The sequence below is a fragment of the Mustela nigripes genome, chromosome 5, assembly GCF_022355385.1.
Source record: "Mustela nigripes isolate SB6536 chromosome 5, MUSNIG.SB6536, whole genome shotgun sequence".
NCBI classification, from domain to species: Eukaryota; Metazoa; Chordata; class Mammalia; order Carnivora; family Mustelidae; genus Mustela; species Mustela nigripes.
The window spans coordinates 59225663-59247445 of record NC_081561.1 but is presented as its reverse complement, the minus strand read 5'-3'; the positions used below and the strand labels follow the sequence as shown (position 1 = coordinate 59247445).

The 21783-nt window shown below is 38.1% G+C and overlaps 1 protein-coding gene and 1 pseudogene across 1 annotated transcript in view; one reads left to right on the top strand and one right to left on the bottom strand.

Annotated features, from left to right (window-relative positions):
- CDC5L (cell division cycle 5 like) overlaps positions 1–13542 on the top strand; it is a 52837-nt gene extending 39295 nt beyond the window's left edge. Inside the window, exons 15-16 of the mRNA XM_059400350.1 lie at positions 10409–10621; positions 11382–13542. Coding sequence (XP_059256333.1) covers positions 10409–10621; positions 11382–11486 — 318 coding nt within the window. The 3' untranslated portion in view covers positions 11487–13542. The remainder of the gene's footprint in view (positions 1–10408; positions 10622–11381) is intronic.
- On the bottom strand, positions 7925–9488 carry LOC132017275 (BCL2/adenovirus E1B 19 kDa protein-interacting protein 3-like; annotated as a pseudogene).
- Positions 13543–21783: the final 8241 nt, after the last annotated feature.

The window sequence follows — 21783 nt, the reverse complement described above, 5'->3', positions numbered from 1 at the left end:
CTCATTGGAGGTGGGTAAACTTTTTATGCCTCAAGTGGTAAGGACATTTTGTGCTCTTTAAGATATAAAAAAAGTTTTTTCCCTAAATCTCATTTACTTTGTTGAGGCACTAACTTTCATGACAGCAAATAAATGTGTCACAAAGTGAGTGGTGCCATAAAGTACAGTAATTTTTATTTTTATGTTGAATTGGTCTTGTGAGTTTTGAAGGGAAAAATACAGAAAGAACCACTGCTGTTCTTTTGGAGATTTATTTGGGTCGTTTATGAGCAACCATTAAAAACATGTGGTTCTCTTTGTTCAGCTCAGTACCAGGAACTGAAATCTTCCGTTGAACTATTTTTGTTGAAGGATTGGTGATTTTGGAAGAATATTCATAAAACAGTCTGAAGTAATTTTTCTTTTCTTGACTTCTGGATAACTTACTTTATTGTTTACCCAGCTAGTTACTTTTAAAGAATATGTAATCAAATCCTTTAATTTAGTAAACTACAATTATTTCAAATGAAAGTTCATTAACTCTTTAAAAAGAAGAAAAGAGATTCAAAAACCCAAATAAACAAATCCCCCATTTTATTTGTAGCCATCCCTAATTCAGAACTAGGTTTGCGTTAGCTTATTTTAGTTTTTGAAGACACAATTCTACTGGTTTGAAATATATAAATATTTTATTTCAATTGTGGTAATTCTTTCATCATTTCAGTTGATTGCTAAATTATAAACATTATTCAAAGTTTGTTGTGGGGAAGGAACTCCAGTCATATTATATAAACTAAATGCTATACTTAAATTATTCTTTCCACTCTTAGGTTCAGGGAGATATGCCTTTCTGTGCAAGCACAATACACCATGGCTGCCAGTGTGTTTGATTTTTGCTGTCATGAACTTTGGAACAGTGAATCTAAATTATGGCCCTATCACAGTGTATCAAGCAAGATGAAATCCAGCTTTGTCGTGGTTGGTGTCTCCTAAATGGATTAAAAAATATGCCCTGAGGTTTATATCGGAGCTGGTCTTTGAGCCATTACTCATGATTAGTATTTGAAACGTAGAACTTAAATGAAAACCCTTAAGATATTCGTTTAAAACTACTAGAACCATTTCAGATTTTATGTAGAATGTGGTGGGTAGTGTAAGGAGTCTGTTAAATGCATAGAATCAGAATGTAGTCACAGGTCAGAAGTAAGCGGAAAGACCAGAATTGTAACCAAGTTCATGTATTTTATTCTGCTTTGGAGGCAGATTTAATTTTAGAACCTTGCCAGACAAATGTGTGTAAAGGCAGCAGCAGCAAACAGAAATGATAGCTAATATGAGAAAAGGAAAAGTTAGGAAGCATAGCAGGTTAAGGTCATTTAAATATGGTTTTTTAATAACTTTGCAGGATATTGTAGGTGTGTGGTAGGAGAGTAGAGTGATTGCTGTTTGTAGTGATGTCCCAGATTAAAACAAACAAAATGCTTAATTTTTGTTCAGGGTTATTTTCTTTTTCTTTTTCTTTTTTTTTTTTGAAGAGGGATGGCTGAAATACTAGGAAAATTTTTATTAGGTGGTAAAAAAATAAAAGGTCTTTAGTACTTGATGTCATCCTATGTTTAGTGAATATTACTGAGCATCTTCTCTGTGCCAGCCCTTGTTCTAGCCCCTGGGAACACAGCAGGAACAAAGCAGACAAGCTCTGTGCTCTTGTGGACTTCAGTTATCTGGAAAATGCTCCATGTGGAGAACCTCATTTTCTGATGATGCCAGATAAATGACTCATTACTGTATTTGGGAAGTGCAAATAGAATTTGAAGTGTTTTAATTTGTTTCCACTTTAAGTGGAAATAGGAAATCGTCTGAAGGCATAATTATTTTGAGTGAAATAATTTCCAGTAGGTGCAAAAATGAAAAGAGAAGTCTGAATTTAGGCCTGCTATTAAATTTAATAGTATTTGAAATAGTATCTAAACTGCTGTGTTGAGGAAGTTTGGCTGAAAAGTAGATTTTGTCATGTTAGCTATAAAAATGGAAAGGCTTTCCTTAGAGGTGGAAACTAGGTCCAGAAGTAATACTTCTCCCTGTATTTTACTGGCACAGGCAGCTTAGTCAAGAAATACTATGTAACATCGGCTTCTTGGAAATAAAGTAACAACACAGATAACACATTTAAATCTTTCTCCTCTGCATATTTGTAGAACTCTTATGAGGATCCTTGCCTTTACTGAATGGTTGTATTTCAGCAAAATTGACTGCACAATGGGGTCATATTTTCTCAGCAATTTTTTGTTATAAAGTCAGATATTTTTACATGGGAAAAAATTCACCTTTAATACTTTAGAGAGTCAAAGCTTAGGGTAAGGATCAAGTTGTTGGGCAGATCTGCGTGGGGGACTGACTATATGTTGTAGTCACTCGGCAGGTTTATATTCCCTTATGGGTGTGTGTGGGGAGGGGTGACATGGGGCACAGGAGAAAAGTTTATAGTACTCTGGAATGCACCCTTTCTCAAGTTCTGCTCTTTGCCTTGACCTTTAGAGGCACTGACAGATTTCTTGGTAGTTCCTATCAAGAACTCTAGACTGGATCAGAGATCTCCTTGGTACAGTTGTGTTGCTTCTGTTATGCCTCAACATGGAGTTGAATTTGTTTTGTGTGTTTCATTTCCTAACTCATGCAGATGTAAAGTGCTCTTGCTATTGCTTTGTTGGTACATTACTGTTCTTGAAAAGGCCTTTAGTAAGGTTTTGCCTCACTGCTTAGCTTGTTTTGTGGGGATGCAGCCTGGTGGTTGCTAACGTGGGGAGGTGCTAGTAATAATCACTTACTTGGATTAATAATAATAATAATCACTTAATAATAAGTAATAATCACTTACTGCAGCTCATCAGTATGGAGAGGCTTCACTGATAGAACTGAACCCTAGTGAGTAGTATAGAGATTAAAGGAAAGGCACTCACGGATTCTTGTTGTTTGCAAACATTTTGGTGGTTGAACCGCATCGTTACTACTATAGGATCATGTTGCTAAATGATAGACTAAGAAGTGGAGCTGCCATCAACTCTGTATTTATTTTGGGTATCCTTAAACTTGTTTTTCCAGCGGTATAAAGTTATATTCTGGGCCCCCAAGCAAGAGTTTCACTGAGGGATGCTCTTAATGTTTCTGAACCTCACTGTAACAGACTTGAACTGAAGACAGTATTGACGACCCAAGGATAATGTGTTTATTTTGGAATTACTTAGGCTTAGTAACCTTAACAAACTTAGTGAGTTTGAAAGTAACAATTACACTTTTATAAGTCCCATACAGCCCCCTTTTGTAATGACCCGAGGAAACACTTATGGTTCCACTGATTCATCTCCTGGGGACCATCAGTTTTCCATTGGTCTCTGGCCAGTCTCTTTTAGACAGTTTCTCTTCTATGCATTTAAAAAATAACATTTGTAGGCGTTTTTCTAAAAATAATACCTGTACTTTGTAGAAAGTTTAAAAAGAAATTAAAAAACAATTTGAAAAGAAACCTACCATCCAGACATAATTACCTTAAACATTTTGAGGAATGCATATGTGTGCATGTATATATTTATTTATATATGTGTGGGATGTGTGTGTGTGTGTATGTATGTATGACTAGAGATAGAAAAAAATTACCATATGCATCTATGTGTGGATTAAAGGAGGAAGGTGTTTAGAACTGAATTGGAATCACCATATACTACTTTGTTAATTTAATAGTATACTATTACAGATATCATTTAAAAAAAAAAACAAACCAGATCACTTGCTCTCATTTATAAAGTTGTGGCAAAGAACAGCTTTGGCAAAATCCCCAAGTAATTAATACACTAGTTATATTCTGTCCAACTTCTTAACAAGTTATTGAATAACCTTTTCTTCCCTGTAAAATTTTTCTGAGATATATTTGTTTTCTTATGATTTTATAGCTTGTTAGGAATAAAAGAATTAGGAATTTAAAAGTATAAGCTGGGGAAAGTCCAAGCTTTTTTCAAGTGTCAGATAAAATTCTTGTAGGCTAATGTCTCAGGGAAAGAATGATAGGCAGATTCATTAAATTAAGATCTTGTTTATGTGTGTCTAGAATAACTTGTTTTTCAGGGAACTGTCTGATGGCATTAAGCCATTTAGACCCACAGCTAGAATTTCTTCAGGCATGTTTGCATTTCAGGGGTTGAGGCAAGGAGGACGTTTGTCCATTAGGTGTGGCCTAATTTGTTGAACTTTGAAGTAGGACACATTCTGTAGCTGCTTCACTTCATTGCTGTTTGGCCTAGGGCAAGTTACTTAACCTCTCTGAGCCTCACCTGTAATATTTTTCCTTACCTGTAATATTTGAGTGGCTAATAGTTTTTAATCTCACATAAGTGAGAGTTTGAGATACTATAAGATTAAATGAGATACTGTGTGCCTTGCAATTAGGAGGTTTAGTGAATGGAAATTCTCTCCCTGCCTCTTCAGGTCTGTCAGTACCCTTAGTGTTACCTGAATTGAGTTAAACTTGGTTTGATGCTCTCAGATATCAAGAAGTAACTTTTGGTACCTTAAACAACAGAGTGGCTGAGTTTTTATTCTATAAATTTTGATGACTGTCTGAAATTTGAGACATGGTTGATTTTCACAGAGAGATTGAGTATGGCTTAAGGCTTAGATTTTGGTTAGTAAAAATGGATTTTAACATAATTGTGGATTGTAATTTAACATTTCATATATACATTTTGGTGTGTTGAAATCTTTGACATACTTGTAAATTTTGATTTCTCTTATATTTCACTGTATTGATGGTTCATGGTTTGTGGTGTACAGTCTTAACATAATAGCCTCTGCAGTAGATACTGAATTTGAATTTTATAGAACCTTTTTATTATGGGAGTTCTCAAATATACCCTACCATAGATGAGTTTAATGAGTCCTCAAGTGTTAGCATCCAGCTAGGGTTATCAGCTCACAGCTGCTTTTGTTTCCTATGTTGTTTTCCCTTTCCCATTATTTTGAAGCAAATTCCAAACATTGTATTGTAAAACTGAGTTACAGTACATGAAATTTGTCAGTTTGGTATCCCCCACACATTGATATACAGATACATTCTCATTCATCTCTTTTGGATTGAATTTTTACTCTTTCAGTTTGGATGTAGTCAGCTTTAATTATATCAAGTGTTATCCTACTTTTAATTTTCTCATAGTTACAGTTTTCTTTCTTTTCTTTTCTTTTCTTTTTTTCTTTTTTAAGATTTTATTTATTAGAGAGAGACTGAGGTAGTGACAGGGAGAGGGAAAAGCAGGCTCCCTGCTGAGCATGGGCTCCATCAGCTCCATCAGGGCTCCATCACAGCACCGTGAGATCATGACTTGAGTGGAAGGCAGATGCTTAACCAACTGAACCACCCAGGTACCCCTAAGCACAGTTTTCTAATAGTGAATTTTATTCAGTATTATTAGAAATTTTGTGCTGATACATAAGTAAAGCACAAGCTTCCATTCTAACCATATGTGGTAGGTTTGTCTGGTGACAAGTTTATAAAGTAACCTTATCTCCACTCCTATCTCTGCTACTATCTCTATTAGATGTTTTAAGAAGAATTTGAAGTGCATTTCTAAGTGCAGATAAGGATTTGGAAAAAAAAAAAAAGTTTTGTAACTTAGTTCTAACGCACTGGGGAAGCTTCTTAGGCCAATATTGTTTTGTTCAATATAAGTTATCCTTCAGGAATGGCAATTGCTAATACTTAATTTTTTTAGAAAAGCTTAGCAATACGAATTTGGTTAAGTCACAGTATAGTTTTTCCTTTTTTTCTTTTTTTTTTTTTGTATTTTAAACAATAGGGTTTTACACCTTGTTGGACTTTTAATGTTTCTGTGGTGTATGAGTATGGGTTGGGGGGATTGGACTAATTTAAGGCAGTTCTGTTCCATGAATCCATGTATATTTCATGTTTGAGGTTTCTTGGCTAGAAAAAAGCCAGACCTTATAGGTTAGTGTTTTTCACTCTTAAAGCACATTGAGCAGGTATAGGTTGAACATTTTACAAAGTGTACAGATAATCTTCCCTCACATTTTAAAGATCAGGTGGCAGATGTCAGGTAGCTGAGCTTAAATTGAATGTTTAAAGCTGCATTTAATTTTTCTTACACTTTTTGTGACTAAATTTATGTAGTTATTTGACTATAAATTAATTTTTTCCTGTGCTTAATTTTTTTGGTATAGTTTATCCATATTTTCTTGGAACCTTAGGTACAATATTTGAGCCAGAAGATTTTATATAAAGCTTGAGCTAAGTTAAATGAAATTGTTAGCATGAAATGGAAGCTAGCAACTTTGCAGTTTTAAAATCCTTGATAGTTTGGGAAGCGTAATAACTCAACTGTAGGAGGTGAGGTAATGCCCAGTTATGAGGTATCAGTCATTCTAAATGTGCCCTGATGACTAATTAAAAACTTTTTGAACACAAGTATTATGCTGTTTTACCAAATTGGTAATTGAAAATTCATGCAGTACAGTGCATAGCTAATTGAATTATCTTAATCAATGAAAATGAAAATTTGTATGTCTGATTTTTAAAATGTGCTATATATAGGGGTGCCTGGGTGGCTCAGTCGGTTAAGTATCAGACTCTTGATTTCGGGTTGCGTCATGATCTCAGGGTGGTGAGACTGAGCCCTGTGGTAGGGCTCTGTGCTCAGCAGGGAATCTGCTTGAGATTCTCTTTCCCTCCCCCTCCTTTTCTTTATCCCCCTCTGCTCTCCTGCTCATTCACTCTCTCAGAAAAAATGTGCTATGTGTATTAATTTGAAATTCTGTGCTGTTAATGTTAGGTTTTTGGAATGTTTATTTGAGTCCACATATGATTAGAGTATCTTAGAACATGCTGAATTACAGTCTAAGAAATTGGGTGCAACTCTATCCTGATTGCCTAGTAGAGTCATCTGGGGCTTTAAAAATACCAAGGTCTGAGACCGTTTAAATAAGGGTCTGTGAGTTTAGGGCACTGGCACTGGTAGATTTGAAAAGCTCTGCAGATGAGTCTAAAGTTGAGCTGGGGTTGAAAGCCACTGGCTTGAGAATACACGTTCCAGTACCTGTTACTTGCTGTGGTTGTCCTCGAAAGGCAAACTGCCTTCTTAAAAGAAGAAACAGCTATTTTTTCCTTGCTTTATTTTTAGGAAGGATTCTGGGTCATTTTTTATTAAAGTTGGGATTTTAAGGTTTTAAAGCCTCATCATTAATCCCGTGGTCCATTGGAGAGGGGAGAGCAAAAAGGTTAAACTCTTAGTGTATATAAGATAATTGTAATCAGACCTGACAATTTGTTAACTGTTTCCTTTGTGCTAGTCACTGGGAGGCTAAGGGTTTGACATCTGTTGTCTTACTTAAGCTCCATAATAACTTACAGCAGTGATTGCCATTTTACTGATGGGGAAAGAACGTTTAAGTAATTTGCATTGACTGAGAACAGCCTGGTGGCAATGCTGGGGGGCGATGCTGGGGAGCGAGAGTGACTTGCTGCCCCCTCTCCTGTGCTGCCTGACTCCACCCAGTTTCCTTAGACACACATCATTGCCATGGAATTTACTTCGATTTGTTATCTATTAGAGGAAAATGGCTCCTTTATAAAGGACATTATTTATTATTCAAATGAATTGCACTCGAATAAAAGCTTACTAGCTTTTTATGGATTGTTATTTGGGTGTACATTATCTTGAAAGTACTTAGTTTTGGAGTCACTTGACGGAATCAGTTGAGGTGGGGTGGGAGAGTGGGGGGAGAGAGGAAGTAAGCTGAGAGAGGGAGGGAGGAGGAAAGAAAACAGACACATGCATAGGAAGGTAACACAGATTTCATCATTATTCTTGTGGCTCTGACCTCGTAATTTGTGTCATTTGTTGAAAACATGTATTTGCAGATCACTTTAAAATACAAAGTGATACAAAAAATGCAAAGTGATTATATTGTGGGACTTATATAATATACACCAAGAGTAGGTGTAACGTGAATGGGATTCTTTTTTTTTGTTTGTTTGTTTAAAATAATTTTTTATTGCCCAGGATATTTTTTTTCTTGTGTCTTGTTTTTTTGTTTGTTTTCTTTTTAAATAACTATAAATTCAAGCTTAGTGAAGCTTGCTTTGTCTTGAAAAAACAAAACAAAACAACAAAGCTGTTCTGTCATTTGCTAATCTGATCTCATTTGAAGAGAGAGGTGGTAGTTATCCTGCAAGTATAAAATTTATACCATGAATGATGCAGGTCTAAGTCTAGTGGCACTAAAAGGAGACGATAGCATTGTTGACAAAATAATAATCTGCTGGTGGCATTTGCGGAAAAGAAGCCCTTGCAAATTTCTAAATAACAGTAAACTCTGTTAGGAAATTCTAAAAAGTGTCTTACAGGCCAAAAAGGCAATGAGGTTAGTAAAATGCCTCAACAGAGTTTGAATAAAATACTGGATTTGAGAGTTACTGGAACTTGAATATGTAAATATAGGGTGGTAGGTTGGGTCATGCTTACAATGGTCTCAAGTTCAAATAAACTACTGTGACAATACACCATTTCACAGGTCACACGCTTTTCTGGGGCTGTTCTTTCCTTCAGTAGGTGCTGGCAGAAGGTGTGCCAAGTCACTTTCCAATATAGATGCCTAGGCCCAAAGCCAAAACATGAGAGAGGAAGAGAGAAGGAATGAACACCTTAAGGAATTCTGCAGAGAAAATACTCCCTTTCTTCATGGCCCCACTTTTCCTCATGCTTAAAGAGACAGAGCACTTGGGGTGTCTGAAGTGGAACTCCTTAGGTGGAATGTTTTCAGGTCTACTGGACCAGTCAGACACCGAGTCAACGCTTTTCTTCAACAAATCAACTTCTTTCTCTCCTTCTGCAACTTCTTTTTCTGACTGAGAGCTATGGTCCCTGCTGGTGTGCCATCTCCACATCAAACATAATCTGCCCATCTTCTTGTGGGGAAGGGCTGTCACAGTGAGAACTGGCTCTTGAACTACTCTGTCCTGATTTGTGTTGTGCATCCAAAAGAATCTTCTCCATGTTTCCATTGTGGATAGAGGATGAGGATGGTTCATGTTCTAGCCCCCCATTTTTCCCATTGCCATTATCATTGCCATTGCTGCTGTTCATGGGTAGCTCCACCCAGGAAATGTTGAGGCCGGCTGGCGGGGGCAAAGGTTGTTCACCTTCCTCGCAGTTGTTGTTGTGCGGGAGCGGTGGCTGGTCTACTAAATGAGCGACATTGTCAGGTGGCTGGAAGGGCTTGCGGCCGCAGCAGGACCGTCTCTGGTTCTCCGGCAGCAATACCGTGAATGGGATTCTTTATTACACACCTGTTTCCTTCTCAACCATCTCTCCTTGGACTCTTAACTGGGCTTTCTCTCCCCTGCATCAGCTCTAGAATTTTGTTGATACATTGCTTTGTTAATGGTCTTCCTCCTCTTCTTTAGTGAGTTTGAATTCTTTCCCCCTAATTTTTAGAATGAGTTGAGGAGGCAGCCCATCTGTGCTCAGTATACATATTTATTTATTTATTATTTTTCAATATACATATTAATAGGAAAACTGTCTCAATTTTCTGGTGTCTTCACTTTTCAAAAACTAAAGATTTTTTGCTTTGCCAAATGTGATATTCTTTTTCCTTTAATGGGTTTTGTGCCACATTTAAAATTAAAACATTCTAAAAATATTTATAATTTAAGGGGGTTATATTTCAATTACAACCATGGTGCATCAGTTGGACATTATTCAGTTGTTAAAAATGTACTACATATATAATACAGAAGTGCATTTTCCCGACTTTTATTGAGAAATAATTGATGTTCATCATTGTATAAATTTTAGGTATTCAGGATGGTGGTTTGATTTACATGTATTGTGAAATGATTATTGCGATAGATTCATTTAACCTCCATCATCTCATAGATAAAATAAAAAGGAAGAAAGAAAAGAAAAAAATGTCCTCTAGTGATCTTAAGGTTTACTCTTTTCAAACCTTCTGTATATCATACAGCAGTGTTAGCTGTAGTCTTCATATTGTATCGAAGTACACTTTGGGGATAAAGGTAGTAAAGATGGGTCTCTGCCAATCCTCAAATCAATGCAGATTAATAATAGCAGAAGTTATTTTCAGAAGTAGAGATTAGTTTTTCTCATACTACGAAATTCAAGCTTGCTTTGAAGTTGAATCCTGGGTGAAGTTACTATAGATAGATGACATTGGACTAAACTGTGAAACCTCTAGGGCAAGGCAAACCCTTCTCAGGCCAAATTTTGTGTTACGGTAGTTAAAATATAAGGAATTCTGATGTACCTTTGCTTTGAGGAGATAAACAAAGCAGTAGTGCCTTTTTAGTTCTATTATTTAACCTGCTTTTCTCATGCCTGCTGATGTGATCTTCCCCCGACCCCAGATAAACAGGGGTCACATGACGACGGAAGCCAAGAGAGCTGCAAAGATGGAGAAGAAGATGAAAATTTTGCTTGGGGGTTACCAGTCTCGTGCTATGGGGCTCATGAAACAGTTGAATGACTTATGGGACCAAATTGAGCAGGCTTACTTGGAGTTACGTACTTTTGAAGAACTCAAGAAACATGAAGATTCTGCCATTCCCCGGAGGCTAGAGGTAACATTATTGCTTTGCAGCATTGCTTAAAAAGAGAATTGCAAAGAATTACCAGGGCCTTCCTGTTTTTTCTTTTTTCCTGTGCAGACTGTCTCTGAAGTTGATACTGTCTGGCTTTTTTCAATGAAAGCCTGAAGTTTTTGACTTTCTTATCTAGAATTGTCTGTGTGTAGATGGTTAGACCAGGCCAGTGATGGATCCAATGGCTTTTCCTTTACTAATTTTCTGGTTTGTTTATTGATACACTGTGAAATAGAATGAGTAACCCTTGTGATTTGTCTCCCTGAAGCTTAATTGCATCCCATCCTTATAGCTCTCTGAGGTACATTTAACCAGTGTCTGTTTTATAATTTAGGATGCTGGAAATATAGCTGGTCATTCTAAAGCAGGAAATTCCTTTGGCAGGATTTAGTTTAACTTTATTTCCCAAGTGTGCATGATAGTTGCTGCCCAGGTAAAGGGCAGTCAGGGCTTATTGAAGTGTGTTTAGGGGTGTTGATAGGGTGACAGTGGTTTGTTTATCTGAGATGGCAGCAGAGACTTTGCAACAGGATGGTAGTCCTTTGGCCAGAGAATAGTTGCAGCAGTGGTTTTATAGCCTAAGTAGTTGCTATTTATTGTTTCTCTGGGGGAATACTTAACTCTTTAAGAGTCATGATGTAGCTCAGCTATTTGTAAGATGATAAAGTACCGTAAGATATTTTTAATTTTCAGTGTGTTTGCATATGAAATAATTATTTAATATTTTTGTCTCTTCAAGTGTCTAAAAGAAGATGTTCAGCGACAGCAGGAAAGAGAAAAAGAACTTCAGCATAGATATGCTGACTTGCTGCTGGAGAAAGAGACTTTAAAGTCCAAATTCTGAACATAGTTTATATTCTGTCACAAGATGAATTAATTACTGGTTTTCATACTCTGGAAGGCTGAAACTGATGATTATCTTCATTGACAAATTTGCCCACAATCTGTGGCTTTTCAGTTGTTTATTTTAAATGATATCGATCTTACACAGTCTACGTATAAAGACTAACTCCACAGGACATTTTAGGGTTTAAATTATTAAGATCATTCTTTTAGCAGTGTCATATTTGCAAAATTTTTTTAGTTTTGGCCTTTAATTTTAAAAGCCTGATTTTAAGTGCTGCCTGTGAGTAAACTCTTGAATAAAAACAAAATATAAAAAATTGAGAGTGTAGCCTTTTGTTTGAAGTAATTAGATACTTAAAGTGCCCACAAACCAGCAAGTATGTACTCTGTGTCATATTTAATGAGTAACTCTTGGGTAATCAAAATGGTGATCCAGTATCTTAATTCCTTAAGAGGAGTCCTTTTGTGGCTTTGTTTTAGCCAAGAGTACTGTTTCTCAGTACACTGACAAGATAGATTAACATTTTAATACCTTAGGGTTTTTTTTTTTTTTTTCTCAGTTTAACTTTAGGGAAGGTATCTTCTCTGCTCAGCTACTCAATTTATGGATTAGGACTCAAGAGATTCAATTTTTATCGACCTGTTCTTTTCTTGTAAATGTCTTTTTGACAAAGGCATGTTAAAGATTAATTTTAATAAGGCTATTGAACTTTAGTAAAGCTTTGTGTTTATCTTAGCAAGTTCATTACCAAGTATAGAATTTGGGGAATGGGTAGGAATGGGAAGACCTGACTTTATAATTCACATGAAATCTTTTGGGACAGTTATTAGTTGGCTATAGTGTGTTGGACTTATGTGGGAAATTTCCCAATCTTAAGAATCCTCGGGACTAAAAGGAGGGAAGGAGGGATTCATTCATGAAGTCATCAGATATTTATTAACTATATACCCAGTGTCAGAGTCTTGGAGATAGAACATTGAATAACGTAGGCATGACTCCTGCTTTGTGGTGCTTACGGTCTGTTGGGAATTTTAAAAAGTGACCAAGGTTCGCATAATTTCAGAACTGGCAGTCTCAGTGCATTGTAGACAGACGGCGAATGCTTTTGCCATATAGCAGTGCAGGTTTAACTGGCAGATAGCTCTGCATTATCTTTGTTAGTACCCTGGAATTCCAGGGTTCTTTACCAACAGGACTCCGAGAGCGATTTTGGTAACTGTTTTCATGTTCACATTTATCGAATTCTCTTACAAGCATTCATTAAGTGATTGTGTTAAAACTAGTGTTGGAAAGCATGTTTAGGTCTCAGTAACTTTGGGACAGAAATTAATTACGATAAAGAGCCAAAAAAACCCCACCAGCATGAGTGAGATCTCTTTGAAATACTAGAAATAACACTTAGATAAGAAAATGCAGTCTCTAAAGAAAAAAAATACCTAACAGCAGGTGTAGACTTAAGCTGTCCAACCATTTTATCCTCCCTATTTTCACATCTGCTTTTCTGGGAAAATTAGTTGTGAAGTATGATGTCCTACAGTACATTTCTCCTAAAATGTGACTGCCCTATTGGCCCTGTAGAATTTGATTTGCTAATAGATTATTTAGGAAAATTGCATTTTTACTAAGTGAGTTTAGTCTCTTGGGCTTTTGTTCTTTTTTTTTTTGGTAAAAGTAGGCTCTACATCTAGATCTAGGGTGGAGCCCAAACACAGGGCTGAACTCAAAACCCTGAGGTCAAGACCTGAGCTGAGATCAAGAGCGGTGTGCTCACCCAACCGAGTCACCTAGGTGCCCCAGTCCAATTTTTGACATGGGGATTTTGCTAGCTGTGTAAGACGAATAGGATAACTACGTATATTTTTCTTTCATCAAGCAGTTATGTTATTGGAGTGATTTGTTCCATTGAAGATTGAAGGATTGCGCTTAAGAAACTTCTGATCTGAGAGCCTTTTTGGGAAGTAATTTCTTGCTAACAGTTTCTTCTGTGACTAGGTTACCTCTTTTTAAATGGAAGTATCTTTAATAAAATTTGATTTTAAAATTTTGTTTTAAATTTTGTTTTAAAATGTATTTCTCCTTTTGTGTTTGTTATTTGCTAAATTTAAGTAATTTATGCTTTTCCAGAAAACTTAATTTGGTTGAAATTTAAGACATTTATTTGCAGAGGATTTTAATAGAGAGTAAGAAATCTCATATTAAGTCTGTTACTGGTAAGTTAAAGAAATTGACCTTAGTTTTACCATTTCCTGCTTTTTTCCTTGATTTGCCTTGCTAAAGGTAATCTTTTCTCTTCAGAAAAAACCCTGGTGTTTGGATTTATCACTTGTCATTTGTTTTAAAATATATTAATTTTTCATTTTATGTGTATTTCTGTTTTCTGTAGAGTTTCTTGCCCTGTTTGAGTCTGATGTTTTTGTTCTTATTTGTATACAAATGAAGGGTTTTGGTTATCTCTAATTTCAGATATCCCAGCTACTGTTGTTTCTTGTTTTCTAAGTAGTTTATTATTATTGTCTTAAATTTTTGGTTAATAAGAATATTTAAAAATTTCTGTGTGGTTGGCTTTTTTTTTTTAATTGTTGCTACTTGTAGCATTTTTACCTTGTAGCAAGGAAATATGGCTTATGTAGTTTCTGCTTTTTAGAATTGAGGTTTTGTGGGCTCCTGGGTGGCTCATTGGGTTAAGCGGCTGCCTTCAGCTCAGGTTCTTACTGAGTCCTGCATCAGGCTCCCTGTTCAGCAGGGAACCTGCTTTTCCCTCTCTCTCTATGTGCTGCTCTGCCTACTTGGACGGTCTATCTCTCTGTCAAATAAATAAATGAAATCTTTCAAAAAAAAAATTGAGGTTTTTGGGGCCCAGCATTTTAAAAACAGTTCTATGAATGTTTTAAGTGAAGCTTTATGCAGTTTGTATGCGATAGAGGTGAACGAACAGTATTCAGTCACTCTAATTATATTATTCAAACTTTATTTTCTTATCTTGTATAAGTGTCTTAAAATCTTCTAGATCTTTTTCTCAATTTCAGCTTGTCTTTCAAGCTTTTGTTTCATACATTTTGATACTGTTGTTTAGTATATAAATTCTTGTGTCTGTTGGGGTCATTCATAAAAGACTTGCTAGTCTATAAAGTTACTCTTTCTCTCCTTTATACTTCTGCTTTGAAATTTACCTCTTTGAGATTGGAATATTCTTTTTTTGTTATTTATATTTGTTTGATTAGTTGTCTTTTTAAAAAAACTTCTATATATATAATAGTTCTCTGTCTCTAAATAGGATGTTTTGTTGGATTATATATTTCATCCCATTTGGAGAATTTTTGCAATTTAATAGGGGAGACTAATCCATTTGCTTTTATGTTAATTACTGACTCTGGTCTTCTGTGATCATGTTTTATGCTTTCTCACTGATACCCTCTCATTTCCTAAATGGACTGTAATGTCCTGGGCTTTAATTTTCTTAGTGATTTAGGAAATATGCATTCTCTTTTACGTTTTACAGATAATGATGGTATCATTTCGGGTTCAGGATCTATTCAAGAGAAAGAAACCATGGGGTCCCTGGGTGGCTCAGTCGCTAAGCATCTGCTTTCAGCTCAGGTCATGATCCCAGGGTCTTGGGATTGAGCCCTGCAATCAGGCTCCCTGCTCAGCAGGAAGCCTGCTTCTTCCTCTCCCACTCTCACTGTGTTTCTCTCTGTCAAATAATAAAATCTTTAAAAAAAAAAAAAAAGTAAAAGAGAAATAAACCATACCAGTAATTTGATTAGGGAAATTTAATATGAAGAATTACTAGTAATAGGAGGTTAACCACGAAGATGGGCAAAGACAACTTTAAAAGAAACACAGAGCTAGCAGATGCAGAGAGGAGCCACTACTTGTAGATTGAGAGTACTCAAGTAGGGAACATTCTTTTTTATGCTGAGTAATATTCTATGTGTCTGTGTATATGTGTATGTGTATCACATTCTTGTTAGATAAAAAGAATTCATTGGTATTCATTGGTAGATTATATGGGTTGTTTCTACATCTTGGCTACTGAATGGTGCAATGAATATGAGGGTGCAGATGGTTTTTGGAGTCAGTGTTTTCATTTTCTTGAATAAATACCCAGAAGTAGAACTGCTGAATCATATGGTAGTTCTATTTTTAATTTTTTGATGAGGCTCCATACTGTTTTTTATAGTGGTTGCACCAGTTTACATTCCCACAAACAGTGCATGGGGGTTCCTTTTCTCCACATCCTCACCAACACTTAATATTTCTTGTATTTTTGATACTGGCCATTCTGATGGGTGTGAGGTTATGTCTTATTGCAATTTTGATTTGCATTTTCATCAGGAAATTAATGATGATCATCTTTTCATATGCCCTTTGGCCATCTGTATGTCTTTGGAAAAATGTCTCTTTAGGGCCTCTGTCCATTTTTAATCAAAATTTTTTTTTCTGTTGGGTTGTATGAGTTCTTTATTTATTTTAGATATTACTCCCTTACCAGATACATGATTTGCGGATGTTTTCTCCCATCCAATAGCTTGTTTTTTCATTTTGTTGTTGGTTTCATTTGCTGGGCAGAAGATTTTGAGTTTGATGTAGCCCCACTTGTGTATTTTTACTTTTGTTGCTTTTGGTGTCATATTTAAAAAAAAAAATCACTAAGACCTACGTCAGGGAGCTTACTGCCTGTGTTTCTTCTTGGAGTTGTATGGTTACAGGGCTTACCTTTAAGTCTTTAATCCACTTTTAGTTAATTTTTATGTGTGGTGTAAGTCGAGGTTCGACTTTCACTCTTTTGCCTGTGGCTGTCCAGTTCTCCCAGCACCATTTGTTGCGACTGTTCTTTCCCCAGTATATATTCTTGGCTCCTTTGTTGTAAATTAATTGGCCGCATATGCATGGGTTTATTTCTGTGCCGTGGGTTCTGTTCCGTGGATCTTTGTGCCTGTTTTTATGCCAACACCATACTGTTTTACTTACTGTAACTTCCTAATGTAGTTAGAAATCAGAGAGTGTGATAGATATGACTTACATAAAAGAGTTTTGGCGTAATCAGTTTTTGAAAGTGTAAAGGAATCCTGAGATGCCCCAAAATTGAGATCTTGGTCTTTGATCAGAAGTGTGGTGCTAAGAGATGGTGGGTGGTGGCTGTGTCCTGTGTGTGCGATGTGGCACTGTCCTGTTCTTACTCTTATTCTTGGATTCTGAGGCTTTTCAATTTAAATAGCAGCAGAAGTGACTAGATATTGTTGTTTTTTATTCTTCTTCGTATCTTGATAATAGAGAGGTGAAGCAATTAGTGCAGTAAAAATCTCCTTTTCAGATGGGGTAACTGAAATCTCATGAGGGGAGTGGATTGCCCAAATAGTGAAATGGGTGTTCAGACTAAATGTAGGCCTTGTTTTTCCACTGTAGCCGGCCATCATGGGATCTGAAATCTCAAACAGTGAATCCAAGGACACTTGTTTGTCTTAAAACAACCCTATACTGTGTCTGATAAACTTGAGAGACTCCTCTCCCTGAACACTGGCATAAACAGAAGTTTTAAAGAAATCCATCTTTTTGAATAACTTGAATAATACACCTGTCATGAATAGTCACAAATAATTATGGAGGTTCTTTCTTTATCTTGGGAGTGTGTCTTGTGCTGATTCCCCTTGAAACTGATTTCATGGAAGAGCATTTGTTATCCTTTCCCACCATCATCACTTGATGTTCTGCCCCCATGTCCCTCCTTGCACAGCGTTTGGTGGAATGTACTTGAAGATTGTCCCAGTGTATAGTGAAGTGGCCAGAAAACAGAAATTGGACCAGATTTTAGAAGTAATGCATATGGCTTGCCTCTAGGAGGCATATTATGGGTTAATTGGAAGATTAAACATGTGATATACTCTCTGCTTCCAGAATAGCCCTTGCAGGGAAACTTAATTTTCTTTTCCTTTTTTTTTTTTTTTTAAAGATTTTATTGATTTGTCAGAGCATAAGCAGAGGGAGAAGCGCGCTCCCTGCTCAGCAAGGACCCTGAGATCATGACCTGAGCTGAAGACAGCCGCTTAACCAGCTGAGCCACCCAGGCATCCTTGAAACTTAATATTTGACAGAGTGTAGAACTGTTCAAAATATGTGGGTAATGGTTATTTCATTACTTCCAAGGAGAACTCCCTACTCCCCAACAAAAAAGGCTAGGTCTGCTAACTATAGTTTTAAATTTAAAATTCTTGAGGAAGGAGATGTCAAGAAAACTTGTCCAGATTGAGGATTTGCTTGCTTGAGGAATCTTTAAGTTTTTAACATCTGTGGAAGTTTCCAGTGTCTTCCCTTCAAAGTTCAGAATTGGTCCACAAAATCTGGTAGAGGAAGAAGAAAGGGGATGGCAGCCATGTTTTAATATGGTGTTTGGTTATGAGAACTGAGGCCCAGCAGTGAGCCAGTTCACCTGACCTGAGACTTCACGCTCTCCCTCAATGGACTGAGCTCTTCATGCCTCACTATCTAGCCCTACTAGGGGCTCCCCGAGTGTGGACGAGGCAGTGAAGGTCTGTACTTAATTCCAGTAGTGTTGCTGGTGCTTCAAAAACAAAAACAAAAGCAAGAACAGGTCTTTGGAACTGCTTCTTGGAATTGTTTTGCATTTCTTTTTCTTTCTTTTTAAAGATTTTATATATACTTACATGTTGGAGAAAGAGGGTGAGCATACAAGCAGGGGGAGTGGCAGGCAGAGGGAGAACAGACTGCCTGATGAGAAGGAGCCTGATGCTGGGCTTGATCCCCGGATCTTGGGTTCATGACCTGAGTGGAAGGCAGACTCTTAACTGACCGAGCCTCCCAGGCGCCCTTGTTCTGCGTTTCTTCAGTGGTGCTCAGGAAAGCCTGACTTGGAGGCCGTTTCTGTCATGGGGTTGGGAAGGAGAAAGATGGAGGCAGAAAGACTGGTGAGAAGTTCTTGCAGGAGCTCAAGGTTGGGTCACCCCAAGGTGATGAGGGTGGAGACAATGAAGACAAGCATCCAGGGGGTTTTCTGAAGGTAGAATGAAAAAGTGATGGGACCTGGATATGGAAGCAGAAAGATAGTGCTGGGTTAGTCCTCTCTGACAGAGGATGGTGAGGGGTACTGATTTTGGAGAAAAGATGAAATGTTCGCCTCTAGTGGAACTACCAAGCAGGCCTTGGGTCTGGAGGCCAAAAGGACTGTCATCCCCAGAGACTGTACTGATTCAAGAAACAAACACTGTGAAGTGCTTATAATAACAGCTTGCATTTAGTAAGCACCTGTCACGAGAGGGATAGTGCTAAATCCCTGTGTAGTTACTTAATCCTCACAAAACCGAGAAGTATAGGCGCTCTCCTATCCTCATTTGATAGATGGAGGGAAAGTGGTTCCAGAGGGCAAATTATACCCATCTCTCCCCCAGTTAAGACTGAATTAAGTGAGAGAGAGGAGGAAACAAGAAGTAGTAAATGAAAATATCACCGTTATTACGGATTAAACAGGACTGGAAAATAGGGCATAGATTTGTGCTAACAGTGGCTTCCTAGTACTTTCCTCCGCTCAGCACAGCCCCCTATGAGCCAGGGCCGGTTTGTGGAGGAGATGCCTTCACTCAGACTGCTGCCTATCTGGCAGAGACACTGGTCTCTGAGGGCTTTGGTCCTCTGTGTTTGAACGGGTCTGGCAACTTCACGAAGTTCTGTTGATTGCTGATGGCTGCAGGTCCGTTTATAAAGCAGGACCGATTTCCTAGAAGACAGGCTTCAGGATGATCATTTCGAGAGAACCTAGCCTTCAGCAGGCAGAGGGGGCTGAGGGTCATGGCACTGGAACCACTGCTGCCTCTTCTTGGTGGAATGTCTCCATGGACTTCAGGAGCATCGTGGTCTTAGGCGTCACTACACCGAGGATGGCCTCTGCGCCAGTGGCTTTAGTATCACTTTTCCCACTGGATGGGAATCTGCATTTTAACGTGGTTCCCCAGATAGTGTGCATGCACACTGAAGTTTGGGAAACTGCTGAAACTGTACCCAGGAGCTGCCTTATCCCTGAAGGAGAAGCTTGTTTTTCTCCTGCTTGCTCCCCACTCTCAGGAAGCCTTGATTAATATTCCCCTCCCTGCAGAGGCCTTCCTGCTCTGAAGGCTGCCGACCACCCCTTCCTTCGATCATCATTATATCAACAATTTGTCCGTTATTTGGGAGCAGTGAAAAAAGCCTTCTCAAAACATGCCCTGAAGCTCATGGGGCTTATGTGATAACTTACTCAAACCAACCTGATACTTGCTTCATTTCCCTGCATAGTCCACTCCAAAGAGTTTTTAAAAAGCAATTTTCTGAAACCTTTGGATAGGCCATTTGTTTCAGTATAAGACTTTTCCCCAGAGGGATTTGTGATTATAACTGGAGTGAGAAAACTCTGTTATTAGAAATAATATTTGGTCTTAGAAAACTCTAGAGACCTTGGGTTGAAGGGAGGGTGGTAGAAAGGGCGGGTGGAGTCAGGGGTGAGGATGGGGAGAACAAGGGCTCTTGCTGTATCCATAAGTTGCCATTTTTGTACTTTAACAAAGAGGCAGAGAAATCCAGGGAAAAATAAAGGTTCAGAAAGGTGCTGGTTCTAGAGCTACACTGTCCAGTATGGACATCAGCTCCATATAGCTATTACAATGAATATATTAGTTAAGTTTAATAAAATTATGTTCAGTCATCCTAGCCACATTTCAAGTGTTCAATAGCCATATTTCCACCATCAAGGACGTTCTTTTGGGCAGTGCTGTTCTAGAAAGTCATATAAGGTTGACATACTGACTGCTGGCATGTAGTCGTAGTTTTTTCTTCTTAAGATTTTATTTATTTGAGAAAGAGCACAAACGGGGAGGGGCAGAGGCAGAGCAAAAAGGACAGGGAGACTCCCCACTGACTTAGGGATGGCCAAGAAAGCACTTTTGAGACATCTTTGGTACAAAAAGGGTGGTTTTGTGAAAGCACAGGGACAAGACCTTTAGGCAGAAAGAGCTGCACCAGGGTCATGAGGAGTGGCCCATTATATACTCCCAAGTTGGGAGGGGGTTAGGGATAGTGTAAATCTCTAAGGAATTTGGAAGCAAGGTTTCCAGGACCTTGAGGGGGCTGGCTGCTGTTGGGAAAATGTCATTTATTACCATCTAATAAAATCTTGGTCATGAGACCCTTCAGATATATATTGGTGGGCCATATATACTTGGTGGATGATTGCCAACACATATATTGTGGGGCTTAGAGATAAAGGAAATTTCTAAAGGAACTTTTGTATGTTAAAGTAGACTTACATGATCCTGTCCAGGAGCAGGAGGCCCAGTGGTTTGGGCTAGGATTGTCTTTTGCCCTTAGCAAAGTATTGACATTGAGGCAGTTGAGTCCCTAGAGGAATGTCACTCTGCCTGTTTCAAGGACTTGCCAATGGGCAGTAGGTAGTAAGGAAATTTAATAATTTCTCTTTGGCTTTTGTTTCCTATATCAAGGACCTGAGCTGATGTCAGACGCTTAATCAGCTGAGCTGCCCAGCGCCCTAGTAGTCACTTATTTCTCACTCAAAACAGAATTGTACAAGAGGAGATCTGAAGGTCTGCATGGTCTTCCCTTGACATGGTGGGCTAAGTGTGCTTTTCAGCTCTGTGATTTCTTGGAAGACAAAACAAGGGCATCTGTGCTCATTTTGTTGAAGTGATAGGGAGCTGTGGGCCTTGTACTGAGCTCAAATACCTGGTTTCATTGTCTTCTGTCACACTGTGTGTCACACACACACACAATAGGGAATGCTAGTGATCTCATTATGTAAGGACAGTCACTGACTGGGAAGTGTGCTTGGGCACCGGAGAGAGGGAGAGAGAGCTGGTGTGGTTCTGGATTAGGCACAGGGCTTACAAATTGAAAACTCATGCATCCTTACTCAGTTAAATGCAGCAGCAGCAACAAAAGCAAAAACTACAATAAGAAAAAATGCGCTGTTGTCTCCCTGCACTTTCAATAACTTGCATATTATTCTCTCTAGAAGAAAACTGGCATGGTGACCAAGGCAGAGGTGAGTGCGTGACTTATTTATTTTAGCGAGCTTGTACAAGGCGGGGAAGAGGAGGAGAGATAAGCAGACTCAGCACTAAGCATGGAGTGCAGTGGGGGGCTCGATCCCACCATCCTGAGATCATGACCTGAGCTGAAATCAGTAGTCTGACACCTAGCCGGCCAAGTTCCCCAGGTGCCCCAGAAGTGAGCTCTCTAAACTGTATTAGAATATGAAGCTGTCCAAGTTTAGCATTGCTTTTGAGGTTCA